We start from the raw sequence: 18,767 nt of genomic DNA on the forward strand, positions 1-18,767 counted from the left end.
GTAAATACTGGAAGATACATCTTCACAATGCAACAAAAGTTTGTTGCCGAACCTATTGTAAATGAATACTGCAGATTGCAAAATTGTTGTTGAACTTCAAATCGTTTTAAATTATTGCCCTTTATGCAAGGAAAATATAGCTATTAAAAGCTAATTGATAAAAAAGGAACAGGGGAAAATCTTATGAAGTCATAATGTACACTCAGTACTTCTAAAAATAACAAAACTTTTCATAACTTACCTCTTTCACTTGAGCACCATCTTTCAAAAGCTGTCCAACATGAACTTGAAGCTCTTTTTTTACACTTTGGTTTTCTTGAGCTTTCTGTAACAAAAACATATTTATAGAAGTAAAATTCACATATAAGCAGAAATTCAAACAAGCATTTGTTCAAAGAGTATTTTTTTTTAAATGTTAATTAAAAATGCAACTGACATGCTAAAAAGCTTGAATAATGAGAAGTTGCATGGGAGCCACAACATTAACAAGATGACAAAATTAATCTATAATAACAAACATGCACTGAGTTTACTAGATATTAATTCCAGTGTTTCAAACTGGAAAATCAAATCACTAACACTGAAACATATTTTCAAGAAGTCTAACTGCATACTGTATATAGGTCCTTCTAAACATCACATGCACACATTCATATACACAGTCAACTCTCGATAACTTGAATCCCTAAGGGACTGGCTACAAACCTTTGAGTCATTGAAAGCTGTCTGTCTATGTACGTACATATGCACATATATATATATATATATATATATATATATATATATATATATATATATATATATATATATATATATATATATATATATACAGGGGTGGACAGGCTGACTCTGGCCCAGTCGGCAAAAAAATATTTTGGCCCACCTCTGTAAACTAAAAAAGTTTTATAAACCATTACTGGATCTCGATTCTTCCGAGTGGAGCAAAGACATTTTAAACTACCGCTAGTTTCTATTTTCTTTTAAGTTTCTGAATCAAGTTTTAAAGTTCTTAAAAAAAAAGAAAATTGTGAAACGTAAAATAAAGCTAACACTGACACATTTTTATGTCCCTTCAAAGAAGGATACTAATGGTTATAAATCTGAAAAGGTACATCGTTAGGCCTTCTATGCTGACAGGAAAGAAACGAGAAAAGGGAGGAATCGGGTAAATCCTCCCGGAAATTTTTTGAAATCGGTTGATCTAAGTAAATAGACATAAGGAGAAAAGGATCGGGAGAAGGGATTCTAGTTCCCTTCCAAGTGATATTTTAAAAGTTGATGTCAAAAACCGCAATTTCACAATTTTCGGTACCATTGAGGAGAGGGAAAAGAAGAGGTTCCACAACGATTGTGTTTTCATAACTTTTTTTTTTCAAAATTGAAGTTTATTTTAGTCTATCTTTGTTTACAGTAGAATGTCAAAGGCTCTTCCCAGAAATTCTCCGAAATAGGAAGTTTTAGAAATGCAATTTTAGGTTATGCTTGGTAAAATTAATGGAACAGGGAAGCATCAGCTCTCTACGAAAACGTTTCGACTTTGAACTATTAAAAACTACAAAACTATCATTGGTCACTATGGGGAGATAACATTTCCGGGCTTATTGGCCGTGGTCTAATTGGAGTAGAGAGCTACTCCAAATAGACCACGGCCAATAAGCCCGGAAATGTTATCTCCCCATATTGACGTCGGCCGTGAAAGCCTTAAACAATATTTATCACTGATCACGTTTGAGAGAGGAGGAGGCTCAGTGATCTCGGAAGCATTTAAAAAACGAAGTATACTCTACCCAATTTTAAACTACATTTAGTTACTATAGGGAATCCGCCGACATTCTGTCTTATTTCAGATTCAGTTTATCGTAGTCCAGACTTGATTTCCCTAGAACCCCTATAACTGGAGAGGCGGACGCATCGGCCATGTTGGAGCAAGCGTACTTATTGCATAACAGAGAAATACAGAATAAAAGACATTCCGTAGAACACTGCAACATGTTAGCAAAGATTACAGAGCATTTATAACGTAGTCATAGTAAAATCAAGAGAAATAAATCAGTATTAACCTCACACAAGCCAGCTCCATTTCCAAGCTGCCAGTCACTTCGTCGGCTATTAATTATCCATTTATTTTTCCTTTCTGCATCTGCTGGAAATCTGAAGAGTTGAAATCCTTTTTTGGAGCTGTTTGCACAATTAACAGCCGAGAAACCACCCATTTGACTCAATTTAACAAATGCTAATGAAATGTAAACGTCAGCAGCAAAGCTCTCAGCTGCGAAGCACTAGATCAAGTTTGCTCCAAAATGGCGGATGCGTTGGTCAGCTCCTCCACTATAGGGACCTTAACTTTACTGTATGCGATACTCAGATGAAAATACTTGTATAGCGATAATTATCTTGCTAATGATAAAATTAGCGATAAAATATCTTGCCAACTGACAGCATTTAGTTGAATCTGTCACAACCAACCAGTGAATAATTTTTCTTTTCTATGTTTTTAATTCTTTTCTTTCTTTCTTTCAAATGCATACACAACACAGTAGAAAATATTAAACTTCTATATTATTCAAAAATGTTTACTTCACACACAAGAAAAAAAAACATTTACGACTGACAGATTTTCAATATTAGAAAGCAGGGGTCTGTCCAGGATTTTTCACAAGGTCCGTTTTTTGTGAAAAATAAAATAATTTTGTGAAAAATCAATTATTTTTGTGAAAAATCAAATAATTTAATTTTTTTTTTCTTGTAAAAACGAAAGTTTAGACTCTTGAAATGCTGGAAACTGCATCATTGACACTTAAAGTTGAGTGTTTTCTCTCTTTTCTGTTGAGAATATCATTCTTGAGTGTTTTTCTAGTATTTGGGGAGAGGGGGGAGGCATCGCTCCCTGGGAGATGGGCACCCCTCAAGTATCAATATTTATCTACCATTCTACATCATGTTAAATTATACTAGAAATGTTTTTTACATAGTATTTAAAATAACTGTAAGAAAAAAAATTAGGCAGGGGTTCAGCATTTAACTTTTTAACCCAAGACACTGTTTAAGAGCACAGAGTTTCGTTCAAACCTTATAAACTCCGTGATTTTCACAAAAATAAAAAAATATTTTATTTGTTTACCTCAACTAAGCGTACTAAACATCGAAAATTCGAAAAATCAGATTTCCACAGCGGATGCAAAGAGATTGAAATCCTCAAAGTGAAGGAATCAAAAGTATAAAAATGGCTTGTAAAATAAATATTTTTGATAAAATTACTTTTTAATTGCATTTTAGAGTCTTATGATAAACATATCATTAATATCTGGACACAGTTGAAGCAAAAATAAATAAATAAATAAATAAAATAAAAAATAAACCATCGATTCAGTATTTTAATTATTGACTCATAAAAGAAAATGGAATTCCCCTTTCAAAACTTGAAATAAGCTTTGTTGCAAAAATAAAGAGACTTTTCATTTATTTGCATCCTGATAAAGCAAAGTTAGCTTGAAAAAAAGAATAAAATATGATTTTCATATCGGATGTAAAAAGATTGCGTTTTTCAAAATGTAGGCAACTATAGAAAAAATAACGGTAAATAAAAGTTTATTTAAAGTTAATTATCCTTTTTAGTATCGAAAAACCAAACCCATATAACTTTCTCCCAAAATAACAGTTTAACATCGCACCACCAGACACTAAGTGGCGATAAGTTTGAATTTTGTAACCCTAACTAAAGCGATCACATCCGCCCCACCCATACTATCCTTTGTAGTTCTAAATTCATTTCGCTGTATATTATTGATGATTAAATCATGAGTGGGGAGAAAAGTGCTTACTACGCCTATTCAGAGAATGTTGACGCTTTTCCAAAGAAGTTTACAACAACACCGCTGCATAAAACAAACAAGCAAAATTATAAACCGAACTGACTTTCAGCTCTTAATTTCTTTCAAAGAAACCAACAACAGGCATTATATTTATTTGGCCGTAGTAATTATTTATGGTTTGCAGGAGCATCACAAGAGTGCCGATTTCTTTTTCTTTTGCAAAATTAGCTGATTTTGTATAAGTTGATTCCTCTAATTTAACTTTAAATATGCTGTATTATTTTAATTTGAGATTTGCTCTTTCAATAACCAATTTGTGAAAGATCCGTTTTTGTTTACCAGAATTTTGTGAAGGGTCCGTTTTGGTTAATCGGATTTTTGTGAAAGGTCCGTTTTGATTGATCGGATTTTTGTGAAAGGTCCGTTTTGGTTGATCGTATTTTTGTGAAGGGTCCGTTAACGGACCCAAATTTGCTCTGGCCAGACCCCTGGAAAGAGACTAATATATTAATCAGTAGCGTATCTAGAGGGGGGGGGGGACAGCGGTCTGCCCCAGAATTGCACCCAAAGTGGATTCCAAAGTTAATAAAATAAATAAATTTTAATTCTCTGAAGTTTCCCCTGATTTTTTCTTAAATCATATTTAATCCATTAAATGTCAACGAAAACAAAGCACAATATTGCGTTTGGACGGGGCACGTTACATATGCGTCTAGGGCAAATTTTACATAGAATTTATTCGTAATTAAACTTGTTTTTTAATTAGAACTATAGTTACAACGCCAAAATAAAAATAAGTTGCTGTTTCTAAAAAATAGCACAAACTTTATATTAACATAAAATATCTTTTTGAAAGAGGGGGGGGGGGAGGATTTCGTAAATTACAGCCCGGCCCAGATGAAACCCTTACCAAGAACGTGACTATATTATTGAATTAGTTTTTATTTCATCTTGATTAATAACAAGATGAAAAAACTTTTTAAGTTTCTTTCCAGAAACATTAAAAAAATGCATTGATGTTTTTAAATTTCAAATTGAGTCTAATAAAAAAAATTGTATGAACTATAGATCCATTTTGCTACTCCCAATTCTTATTATATATCAATCATTCTTCAGCACGCGAATTTACTACCACGTGGAATGCAGTCAGGTAGAAAATATCACGTGAGTCACTCTACCCAATGGTAACAGCCGTTTCATTTCGACTTCAGTTAAAACTCTGCTCCCCTAATTTGTGCTTGAAATGACTTGAAGAATACGCACCGCGTTCGAAACTAATTTTCCCTTACTTCTCGGTTTTGGGGAGTCGAGTTTCATCTTCTGAGAATAGGGCCGTAAGTAAATCATAAAAATGCATTGAGAGATTGGTTTCAACAACACTCCCTGAGTGGCACGAAATATTCATTGACTACAAGATATGGGTTAAGATATGATTTGGAGATAACTTAACGTGTAAAAATTGTCATTATAGGCCACAAAGAACGTGTTAAAATCCATTTTGAATATTACTCAATAACACCCAAAAAAGTAGGTGCAAAACTTGATGCCACATAGGTTGCATACACAAAATTGATACCTTTTACAACTAACATACATACACACGCACATAAATAAAGATGACATGACAAAACTCGTCAAAATAGATTCAGGCAAGCAAAATGCACGTTTTGGTTGTCTACAAATTAGCACGCATTAATGTGGGACATTTCTGTGGACATGAAGAACAGTAACTCTTATGAAACTATACTTCGATATTCATACTCGTGCAGCGAGACTGTGTAATGCAGCCTTAGTTGGCAGGAGAATGCAGGGAGACAAGATGAGAATGTTGAAGTGTTGAGGTTGTGATGCATGTTCTTCATGTTTTTGTTATGTGTTGTCAGTAATTAAATGTTTGTTTGTTAGTGTGTCGCCATTGTGGACTTAATTAAATCTCCTAGACATGCCGTCCTTACATTAACACAAATGGATATCAAGAGAAACTGAAGTAAAAATTCGTTTATACATAAAAGGAAAATTTATGTTCAAATTTGAGTGATAAATTTTTCGTGAAGACAATACTTATTTTCGTAATTCAAGGAAGTAAAAAGTGCTTTTATAAGGTCGCCTGAATAGTTTATATTTTTAATCTGTTAGAATTTTACAGATAATATGAGTTTTCAATTATCCGATGTGACGCGAGTCTGAAATAACTCGCATTTTTGAGACTCTACCATAGTTTCATTAAGGAAAATTTATGTTTGTGCTAAGGAGCATGACAGAAAACTTCAGGATATTTACCAAGTACTCTAGTAATTGACTTAGACCATTCGATTTGAAGGTGCCACTCAAATTTTCAATACTGCGTTTGCTCACAGGGAAAAAATCCTAAAAATATGAAAGGTAAATAAGTCCTCATTTTATTGAAAAGAGTATGAAAAGTGAAACATAAAAAAAATCGTACCATCAGACGTGAGTCTAAACCTGCTTTTCTAAGACATGCCCAGACAGTAGCACTATCCTTTTCACCAATCCAGGTTTTACAAACTTCCATGATGAAGTCCAATGCAATGCCTAAAGTAAATATTAATATGAAAAAGAAATTGACATTAAATGATTTGAAAACAAATCACAAAAAAATATACATACCATCTTTGACGAGATGGTCCTGTAGTACTTTTGAAAGCACAGTAGGTGGTATCTGACCACCAGCAAGCAACACAGCAGTAACTTTTGCCAACTTTGAACGCTCTACAGGTGAAAAACCTTTGAGAAACACAAGAACCTGGAACATAAGAGTCATTGGTTACCATTAAACTTTTGCCCGAAAATAGTTACTTTAATAGCCTGCAGTGGTGGATCTAGAACTCGAGCAAGGGGGAGGAGGAGAGCACTAATCTAGGTCTAAGTGGGGAGTCACTGTTTTAGAGGGTTTTTTTCTTCGTTCATGCAGTCACTCTCAATCTTGGGGAGGGGTGCATCGCTCTGAGAGGAACAGACCCTCTTGTTTAAACAATATGACTTTTTCTCAAAGGGTTCTTCATCCTTCTTCTGAAGAATTTAGGGTTTTAAATATGTATTAGGTTCTTTGTCTAATGAAAAAAACATAGTATACTGAAGAATATAAATACTTTTGCATACATTTTAAAGGTCTGAAAACACTATAAGCACCTCAAATGGATATAAAGCTACAAATTACCGCCCCATAGCTGGAGCTAAGCTGGAACTGCAAGAAAACACTGAAAAGGTCAGTTACAGCAGCCAAAGATTGCAGTTGTGCTCTAGCTTTATGCTCAGGAGTTTGGAGTAGCCAAAATCATGCCCAGGCAAATAACCTCATATAAAGCTGAGTAGATTATCACATTGGTAGGTAAAAATACATTCGGATAACAGCAGGGGGTTAGGACCCTCCTATAGAAACTAGCAAAATTGATGTAAAAAATGCAATTTTCAGAACTTTTTGGTGGTAACCTTAGGTGACATGGGATTGAGGTTTCTTTCAGAGCCATTTCAACTATAATCAATTTCAAGCTTTCTTTAGCAATATTTAGAGATTGAAGGCTCCTTCCAGAAATTTGTACAAATAAAAGTTTAAAAAACAAAATTCTATGCTCTCTGTGCTGAAGTTTAAGTAATGGGGGAAGGTCCTGGGAGCTTTCTCTAGAAATTATTTGTTGTGGAACTCGAAATATAAAATTATAGGCTATCTTTGGGGAGATTAAGAGAAGAAAGTTTTGGAGATTTACTTGAGAAATTGTTTTAAATTTGAGTCTTTAAGAAGGAATTTTACTTAATTTCTGTTGAAGTTACATTACTAGAAATTGAAGAGGGATCTCTCTTGAAAGGTCGGGTCAGTGAAGTCTGAATGATGAAATTTTAGGCTATGTTTGGTGAAGTTTAGGAAATGGGAAGGTTTAGAATCTCTGGATGAAAATATTTCAACAACTAAGTCTTCAAACTAAGTGTAGTCCGGGAGTCCCCAGAAAATTTATCAAAGTTGAAGTACTAGAAATGCGATTTTCAGCTGCATTTAAAGACATTAAGCGTGCAGGGAAGAATTTCGGGTATTTTTTTCAACTAAATTTGTAAATTTAAATCTTAAGGAAACAATTTATTCTATCTTTTATAGAAATGTTAGGAAAAGAGTGAGGGCTCAGAGATCTTTTCCAGAATTTTTTCGAGTTGGAAGTGCTTAAAATGCATTTTGGCTCTCTCGGACAATGCTAGGGTTCGATGCTATCTTCCAAAATTTTTTGATATTGAAGTTCTGAAAACAGGATATTAGGTTATATTTTGATGGAATGGGTTGTTTTCCAAGGAAATATTTCAAACTTGGAAGGCATAAAAATGCACCTCTTTTTAGTCACGTTTAGGGTACAGAGAGTGCTTGAGGACTTTCCCTGCAAGTTTTCAACATTAAGGCTAGAAAAGCAACAGGGTTCGAAAAATCCATAACATTTTCAAAAATATCTGATATTTTTACATATATCTAATATTTTCAATCAAACCAAACTAAAGTCTTCAAAATAGTAAATGCATCCTCATATAACTCTTTATTTTCTTGAATTATAATTACAATATGTAGAATTAAAAATAAAGTTTCTTTCATTTTTTGTATCTAATATTTTATTTTATATTTCTATCAATTTTAATGGAGTTAATTTAGCATTTGCTGTTTTACTCATTTTTCTTCTGTTAGCTACTTTTACAGTTATATGATTCATCAGAAATAAATAATATGCATTAATCATTGCACTCATAAGCCATCTTTTTTTATAAGCAATGCTTAATATTTAATTAAGCACTTTTAATATGAATTCAAATTGTTACATTACTATTAAATTTATGAATATAAAATACAAGTAAAAATGGAATATTGTACACTCAGGAACCTTGAAAATAGCGTCCCAAGAAAAAAGATAGAATCACAAAATTTTGCATGGAAGAAGAGCGACATCTGATATGCAAATGCCAGGTAGACAAGTTAGAAAACATTTCTCACAGTTAAGCGAGTTTGAGAGAGGTTTGATCATCGGCATGAAAATTGCAGGCTGGTCAACGAGCCGTGTTGCTGCTTAGGTGAATCGTTCGGAGTGTTCCGTTAGAAACTGTTGGAGGCAGTGAACACGAAATGGTACCAACTGCAAAAAAACAGGTCTGGAACGACCGGAAAGGCTACTAGGAGAGAGGATGGAAGGATCGTGTTGCAAGCACTCGTGGATCCCACAGTGACTCGTTTCACCATACAATCAGACGTAGGGGTAGCAGTTGTTCCCTGAACCATTTCTAAATGTCTTGCAGAAGTAAATCTGCAGTCCAAATGCCCTTTTCATGTACTCCTTTTCATAACAAAACATGGCAACTCCATCTGCAATGGTGAGAAGCCAGAGTGATGTGGGATTTCACTGATTGGTAAAAGGTGGTGCTCAGTGATGAATCACAATTCGTTTTGGGATCAGATGGTGTCTACGCACGGATGTGGAGGCGCCCCTGGAGAAAAGTACCACTCCACCCATTCTATCAAACAACACACTACCTGCACAGCATACAAAATGGTCTGGGGGGCTATAGCCTATGATAGTCGGCCCGCTCTAGTTGTGGTACGTGGAACCTTAACTGGCCAGCATTATGTTTGTTAATATTTTAGTCAAATTTTTCCTTTAGATAAATTTTTAAAAAAATGAAATAACCCACTGTTATTTCTTCTAAAATACATTTTTGCCCCATGCAGATCGGGTTCAGACAAATTGCTCCGAAGTAAACTAACGAACAACATTGAATCGGTAGTGACGTCATTTGGGCGATTCACTCATTTGAACTGGATTGGGTTTGGGTTAGTTCCTGCATGTGATAACCTTGAGATATTTTCTAAAGTTTTCATGTGCGGCAACAGTGCTTGTTATTTTGCACAAGCGATTAAAATTTCGAATGTTAGTTGTTACACCATGTGTTTTCACATCTATATAATGCTGCAGGTTTGAGAGCTCTCTCTCTCCCTTAATTTTTTTTGTGTGTGATGTCTGCATGTTAGTGTCGTCCAGTCTAGTTCAACAAAAAATGGAGTAATTATATTGAATGTCCTATTTCGTGAAGATGCATCTTTTCTAAAGTAATTCAAAATAAGTTGTTAGCCATTTTTGATGAGATGCTGTCCGTGTTAGTATAACGTTATATTTTTAATGTTCTTGTTGAACTGGATTCAATGTAAGTCAAATACATTGTCTAAGTATTAGCTCATCCAATATGCTAAAATAAAAGGATATTTTTTTTCTTTGAGACTTTGTTCGTCATGTGCTTATTTCAACTGCTACTCTGCTAAATATTTCCGAGGTCTGAAATGCTTCCTTCAGGCCTAAAATGTTAATGACATTCTGCAACCATATCTAAGATCTTTCCTAAATGGCCTCCCAGGAGCAATTTTCCAGCAAGATAATGCTCGCCCGCATACAGCTAGAGCTGCCAGGACCGGACTTAATACTCTGTCTGTTCTTGCCTCAACACAGAGTAAAAATTTTGAGGGGCCTAAAATTACAAACTTAGGCAGGTGGTGAACTTACAAAGGGTTTGTTATAAGATCAGGGTGGTGACAAAAGCTGTCAAAAAAAGCTCCCTGACTTTTCCCCAATTAGGTTCACCAATTTTCCCTGATTTACGTTACCGATGACAATGGTTTCCTAGCTTTTCCCTACTTGAAAACCATTGCATATTAAATAAAATGCAGTGTTTAAAATGTTTTAAGCTATTAACTAAAAATATATTTTGAAACAATGCTAGTTTTATTAACTACATAATGTTTATAGCACGTAGTTAGGAATAATTATTTTACTTTAAATTTTTATTAATTTTAATTGAGAAACTTAAGCATTAGCTGCTTAATTCTTTTCTTTTCATTTTCAAGCCTTATTACCTTTTTGTTAGCATATTTTACAAAATTATACAAAACAGAAACAAAAATACTCAGTCTGTGCACAGCCATAAGACATTGTCTTTTTATGACCAACTTTAATTTTTAACAAGGCATTTTTAATCTATATTAAAATGGTTGCATTACTAATATTTTTTATTAATAAAAAAAAATAGTATCACATTATTATATTAAATAAATATCAATATATTATATAAATAAAGAGTATTACTTTTTTGGTTATTTTTAATAATAAATGTATACCATTCATATAATTGCTACATATAATCTTTATGTTGCTTATATCATAATTAAAACAAATATTGTATATATATTGTGATATATCGGCGAACCCGGGCGTTCTTGTTTTGTACGTTATAAATAGGAATGAAACATGAGTGACTAAAATAGTGGTGTGGGTAAACTAAAATTGAATAAATAAATTTAGGATGACAAAAGTGGAGTAAAACATAGAATGATAGGATAAATTTATTATTCTGCTCTTTGTATCTACTATCTCCTTGAATTGCCTTTGTTCACCAGCAAAATCAGGCAGAAGAAAGCATTCTACTTTTTTCAATAACCTAATCAAGAGGCTAAAAATTTAAATCTTTCAGAATAGGAAAAAAAACATACTTTTTTGAATTCATCTTCCAGTGTTTTTTCCAGATATTTGTATCGACGAATCAGCTTTGTAATAACCTAAAAAAGGAAAAACACATTAGTTATAACATTCAAATATCAACACATTTGAAACTCATGTCAACAAATATACTTATAAAAAATTCCAAATAAACAATTATCTTTATTCTACTCTAAGATTCATTAAAATTAAGACATTTCTATACTCCAGGCATGCGTTCCATGTCTTGACGATTAGACTCTACATGCTCATTCAATCATTTATTATTCATTTAACATTAATTTCTCTATTTATATTTTTTTTTTACAATTTCTTACAACGCAATGTTGTTGTAAATTTTCTTGTGAATATTTATATTAATAATTCAACTATATGTATTTTTTACATACAGTCAACTTAAAGCTGTATTGGAAATTATTACAACGAAAAGCTCACTTTGGATGAGTCCGCCAAAGGCTTCAGGGGGTTAATTTTCAGTACAAGAAGTGAAAGAAGAATTTGACTTCATAATAAGAAATTCTACTCACATATTAGCTCTCTGAACATAAGAACAAAATCTGTACCTGTATTTACATGCATGAATTCTGAAAAACTGATATCAAGTCATATACTAAAGAAGATTAAAAAAGCAGTTGAGAAAATTAAAAAAATCATTCAACATGTTTCCTTGATGTTGCTATAGGAACACATATCAACACTTGGTTACAGAAAAGACGATATATATATATATATATATATATATATATATATATATATATATATATATATATATATATATATATATATATATATATATATATATGGGCAATTCCAGGAAAAGTGAAACCAGTAGGTCAAAATTTCATATTGCAGTTATTTTGCTATATTATGCATCATTGTAAAGCTTGAAATGTGTATTTTCAGAATATTGCATTGCTTTTTGAATAAAAATTAAATAATAAATTTTTTTCCTAGTTGGAAGTATGATAGTCGGGTCTTCAAAACAATCAGAAAAAAATACCCCTTTTTCAAACGCTTATTTCTAATAGCAAAATAAAAATAACCAAAATTAATTGCAATACAGCTGAAACTATTAACATAATACTATAATAACATGCATTTATTTTTATTTTTTTACAAAATAAAATCAGGCAATTTTAATTTTAAAAAAATGAAGTTCAATGTTACGTCCGTAACAAAAATTTAGCAAAAGTTGTCGTTACTTCCTAAAAAAACAAAATTAAAAGAAATCCTTTTTTGTCCTTTTAGCAATTCATTAGAGTAATTGTGTACCATAGTTTAAAACATTAGAATTTCTTTAGTTTTTAAAAAAATGGTATTACAGACGTAACATTTTTTGTTACGGACGTAACAAAAAGCAGTACGTTACGTCCGTAACACATGTATATTTCCAATTAAAAAGAAAAAAAGCACAGGATGGGCAATGAAAATATAGGGTATGACATGTAATATGATATAACAAAACTTCTAACACTGTGAATTTCAAAATTTTATAAATATTAGTGGATATTTAATTTCATTTTTTTAAATTATTGAAATACACATCGTCGCCTCAGAGCAACATTAAGACATCTAATCCTAGGAATAACACCAAGATATCCTACTGTTGCTCTGAGGTGTTAATCTCAAGGTATGATTTTTTTGTCCTCCAAATCATGCAATAAATTCAATTGCTGTTAATAATTCTAGATTAGCAATTAATGCTTAATAACGTGCATAAAAATATTCTAGAGGGTTCCTTAAATTCTTAAACTTTGCTTCATCAATGCACTATGACACAAAAGAATAGTGTTCTCCAAGTAGATTTTTGTGAAAATTACTTGATCATTTAACACGATGAAATCCAAAGCATATTGTGCGTAATTTTCATTAATATATTTTTTTTAAATTTATATTACAGATATTAAGTATAGTTTTTCTCTTCAAACTTCTATCATTCTGAAAGCATAGCCAAATTGATATTACTTCTTATTTAATAACTTAGAGATAAGAATTTTGTCCTGTTTGAATAGTTTAAACCAAAGTTACTGAGTTACTTTTTATTGTTATTTACTCTCCACAAAAAAATAATATTTAGATTACTGTTTCATTGATGCGTTGAATATTTTATAGTTTTAAAACTTAAATTAAAAAGAATGATTAGATTAGAATTAAAAGTACTAAATATTATTAAACTAGCTACATCTGATCCTCAGATAAAACACATTTAGTTTTGAAGCAAGATTTAGATTACTTTGGCAAATGTTGGCCAAAATGCATTTTTCCTATGTCAGTTTCGACAATTTTTTTCCACCGTTGGCAAAAAAGTGCCAATTCTGTTAAAAAGCGATTGAAATCAAAGGCAACCGTTAAACTTTAAAAGAAATTTGGCAGTTAATATGTTTGTTGAGAGATAGAGAAAATCATCGAAAATTCTTAAACTGTAAAAGTACTCTCTTGTAGAAGCCCTCCCCCACCCTCTCCTTCCATGTTCATGTTAAAAATTTGAAAAATTTATTTGTAACTGAATAATTCCACTTTTGTTTTGCTTAATTTCCCCTTGGATAATTGCACTTTTTATGACGCACCAATTTATATTTTATATTTATTTACATGGTGGTTAGTATATGCATGGGAGATGCTCCCTACCTCCACAAATCTTTAAAAACTATTAAAGTGTAACTTAAATGGGCATAATAATGTGTTAATCTAGACCATTGCACTCTCTTAACAAAACTTATTAGTATACACAAGCTTTTATTTGCTTTGTGCAATTACCATATCAGACATGTTACGTCCGTAACACTTTTTTGTTACGTCCGTAACAAATATATAAATTTCTATCATAAATTTTCCAAACAATATCCATGAAAACTTTATGGTTTTAGAAAGCTTGAAATCTCAAGAACAAGTATTTCAAAGAAAATTTTAGAAATCTATGAATAATTCACAGGAATATTGGCAATTGTATGACAATGTATACATTTTGCTGTTTTCTGAGTTACGTCCGTAACAGGCAGTTTTTAATTTTTGTCACTTTTTCTAATAAAGCAATCTGCACCCAAGTTTTTGATAGCATTAATAACACCAAACTATACAACAGAAAAAAAATTTGTAACTCTTTATGAAACCAAATTGAAATTATGTGTGTTTAAAGTCTGTGATTGTTACGTCCGTAACGGTGGAATTGCCCATATATATATATATATATATATATATATATATATATATATATATATAATGATGCACATGCATCAATTTCTTTTCTTTGTAATTTCTTGGCTGGGAATTTAAGTCTTAAGAAGAATCAATCATCCAGCATTCTGTCCCCTACTCATTTAATAAGTTTTCACCCCAGCAAAATTCAAATTAGTTGTAAATTATACTAAGTGTCAGACTACTTTCTCTCACAACCCAATCTCTACAAGTTAAATGCAGACACCTACTTATAGAGCACACCTTACTCTGCACTATGGGCAATGTGAAAAGTGAACAAAGAATGATTTGAAATACATTTATATTATTAGGTTACTTTATTGCAAGAAATTCACAACTTAACAGCCAAAAAACTTTAGATTTCTAAACAAATTAAAGATAAATTCTCCATATCTTACATCAATTAATCATAACACTATAATACAATTAACACTTTGTGTCAGTTGAAAAATGTCGCACAAAAATACCTGAGCATAAGTTTTTAATGTGTCTAGATTATCATCAGCAGTGAATATGCAAACATTAGTCCCCCCCCCTTGTAGTCTTTTGAGGATCAACATCAACAGCCAAGGTTCCACCAGGAGCTGAAATGAAAATTTGAATTTAAAGCATTTCATTACACAGCATTTATAATTTTACCATCAAACCCTTCAGAGGAAATGGAGTTAATATAGCTAGCATTGGGCAAATATTGTATGATAAAGCTCCAAAAAAAATTTTTTAAGTTACAGAAATAAAAAATTCAACACAAAATTTGAATAATGTTGGAAATTTCATAATGATCAACTGAACTACTTGAAACCTGATTTTTTAATCTGCACTACTTACTGCTTTAAATCTACACTATATTTATCAGTTTTTAGACCTATGGCTTGCACAGGTAATTGAGTGACCTCACCAATCTTTTTCAAAACACTTCTCTCCTTTCCCATATGCATTTTTGGTGTAACCTAGCTTTATATTTTTCAATTAATCTGTTTGCACCATTTGCTCACATATGTGTGAAATCCATTTGCTATAATGAGCGATAATTTTTAAGCTTTTAGATACATTTTAATACAATGCTATTTTAGTTAGGATGCAAATATTAATGATCTATCTAAAGTCATTGCATAGACTAATATTGTCTTCTACTTACTTTGCGGATTATCCACGAATTTGGTTATCTGCAGTTACCGTTCCACCCTATTCTGCTGATAATCGGGAGTTTACTGTATACAAAACACAAGTGCATGTATGTACTTTAAAATGACTTATTATGCAACTCTGTTGCTTCCATAGAACTTGAATTAAATCCTTTAAAACACTGCTGGCAAGTTTTAAAAAAAAGCAATGTTCAAAAAATTCCAAAAATTAAATACACATCACTTATGAATGATAGATTTTTTTAAAATATAGATAATTTTAAGACATCAAAAAAAGGTTTCTCAAAGTTTCATGAAAATCTGAAAAGTCAAGTTGAAAAATTGTTTCTCTTTGATTTGACACAGAATGACACAAACCCTAAAAAAATAGGTCCTTTGAGTGATTTTAAGGTTTTTTGACTACAAAATATGGCCTTTAGAGGGACACCTACAAACAATACTTGAAAATAGGGCCTTTATAGGGTCTTTTGAGGGCCCGTGGAAATTTTATTATCCATGGTTTGCGTGGCACCACATTCCCCGAATAAGTGGGAGTATACTACATTTATTTTTATTAAGAACAATAATTGAAAAAGTAGTGTTGAAATTAGTACTGAAAGACAACAGAAATATTACTCATTAAATTAGTGAGAATGTAAACAAAACTAGAGTTTAAGCAAAAAAAGTTAGCCAACTTAAAAAATGCTCACTGTCTAAAAAAAAATTATGCTTCATACAGTTTTAGCTGCAGATATAACTGGTGCTTCAAGCAAAGCAATAGCCAAAATTCTGTTAAGAGTTTATTTTGGCAGTCGGTAAAGATGACACCTTCAAAAGACAGCTGGATGCCAAAAATTACACACAAAACAATTTAAAAAACACAATTAAAAACTAAAATTAGCAAGTATTATGACAGAGAATGTAACTTAAGAAACTTTTTAAAACTCCACAACTAAGAGCTTAACTAAAATTTTGAAAAATTGCGGGTGGGTTCTAGCGCTAAGTACACCATCTGGACTGAAATATTGTTGGATCATTGCCCTGCCTGGCCTAAAAAATTAACAATGTAGTCCTCAAAGGAAAAAGGCAAAAGCACACAAAAAGTTGGACTTTGAAAAGCAATTGCTTCAGCAGGAATGGGATAGATTAAAAGTGGAAAGCTTGCAGCCAATTGCTAAAAATAATATTAAGTTAAGTGTTGGCTCCTCTAAATTGCAGCAAAAGGTGGCCCCTTCGAAACCAATCAAATTTATTTATTAGTAAGAGTTGACTCTTATTTGCAGTCTTTTTGAAATTTATTTTTAATGGAGATGTATTAAAAATTGCTGCACTGTTCATGAACATGAGTATAGGTTCCCATATAATTTAGAAATTACTTTATTTTTAAAGACATTGCTGAATGCATAAAACACATGGCAAAATTTAGAGAAATTCAAAAAACTCAAGTACCTAATATTCCACCAGCAAGAAGAATGTCAAATAGAGTTTCACCGTAACGGCGATAGTCAAGCTTTGATCCAGCTGTATCCAAGAACTTGGAGACTAATTCTAGGTCAGTCCCACTTTCATTAAGGCCCTGAATGATAGAATCTCTAAAACCAGTAGGGTCGTATTTCTCTTTTTCATCTAAAAAAGTTTTCCAACATTTATAACAAGTAATTTTGATGCTAGTTTATTTTCTCAACATAATGTTCTAGAAAACTCAACAAGAAATACAATGGAAACAAGGGAGAAGGAGCACCATATTGACAGCTCAATTTTCCCAAACTTTTTTTTTTTAAGAAATTGAAAATTATGAAGGAAATGTGTTTCAAAGGCATAACTATGATACATTTCTCAAGAAAAATTGAAGCAATAGGCATTAAAATTTTCTACGTTATATCAATCTAGTAGTTTGGAAAATAAATAGTAATTTATGCTAGATTTTGCTTGAATGTTAATTAATATACCTTTATATTGCATTACAAAAATTAATAATAAAAATAAATAAATAATTTGTGGACTATAATGATTCATAAATCAAATTTTATTTTTAAAAATTTCTACTAGGTTAAGTATAGTAAAATTATAAACATCTAGCTAAAAGGGCATGTTTGGCTACTGTTTTGGGAGTATATACGGACAACCGAAATTTGCTTCTGTACTTTGCCTCTTTTATATCTATAAGTGAATGTACAAAATTGAAGACATAGGTGCTTAAAGTAATTTTTAAATAACAAAATCTGTGGTTTTCATTATTTGCTAGTGTTTAAGCCATGTAGTTAATTTTGGATAAAAAAGTTTAATCAAACAGTTTAGAGAGAATAAAGTTTATTAATTTATGAAAACTCAAGCCATTTGTCTTTGCCATTTCAAATTATTAAAACTGTTTTATTTATGGTGTCTGAATGTGCCCCAAGCATGTACAAATATACCATGTGTAGGGGCACATATTGACGATTTTAACTTATTTCAATTTTATTTTTAAATGTTGTTATATCTCTTAATATTTGAGCAGGCACATTTAAAGAAATAAGGTGTAAGATTGTGGTTAATAAAACAATTAAGAAAATAAAATGAAAATGGTAAGATTTTTGTATTAAACAAAAATGTCCACATGTGCCCTCTTCTCTACATTATAACCACCAAGTAACAAACCCTATGATGGGATTTTTGCACAAAACACCCTACAAAGACTGAATATATTAAATATTTGCTCTATTGTATGAAGTTTGAAGGATGTAGACTCTACTTCTGAAAATGTAATGAAATTTTGAAGATTTCCAGAAACATTTCAATAATAATTTGTTTCGGTAACAGACATTTTATGAGACACATTACAGAGCAAATCAAATAATTGTGTATGAAAATCTTTAAAATTTAATTGCATTACATATAAGTAGAGTCTGTTTTTAATGAAGTTTGTGCAATGAAACAAGAATATATAACATATTTGGAGTTGGTACACATGTCATATTTTTAGATTATATAGATTTCTTTGGTGAACTGAAACAGTAACTTGTTAATTTATGCATTTTAAATAACTTCAAGTAATTTTTCTTTGTGTACAAAAACTTTCTAGTTTCTGGTATTTTTGAAGCATATAACCGCAATGTTTTTTGCCGTGGTTT

The 18,767-nt window shown here is 31.7% G+C and overlaps 1 protein-coding gene across 1 annotated transcript in view; it reads right to left on the reverse strand.

Moving 5' to 3' along the window:
- LOC129219468 (eIF5-mimic protein 2-like) overlaps positions 1–18,767 on the reverse strand; it is a 73,640-nt gene that overhangs the window by 25,562 nt on the left and 29,311 nt on the right. Inside the window, 8 exon segments of the mRNA XM_054853867.1 lie at positions 242–325; positions 6,093–6,179; positions 6,256–6,365; positions 6,441–6,576; positions 11,332–11,397; positions 15,001–15,060; positions 15,062–15,117; positions 17,107–17,283. Of these exon segments, the coding sequence (XP_054709842.1) occupies positions 242–325; positions 6,093–6,179; positions 6,256–6,365; positions 6,441–6,576; positions 11,332–11,397; positions 15,001–15,060; positions 15,062–15,117; positions 17,107–17,283 (776 nt within the window).

Source organism: Uloborus diversus, chromosome 3 (genome assembly GCF_026930045.1).
Source record: "Uloborus diversus isolate 005 chromosome 3, Udiv.v.3.1, whole genome shotgun sequence".
NCBI lineage: Eukaryota > Metazoa > Arthropoda > Arachnida > Araneae > Uloboridae > Uloborus > Uloborus diversus.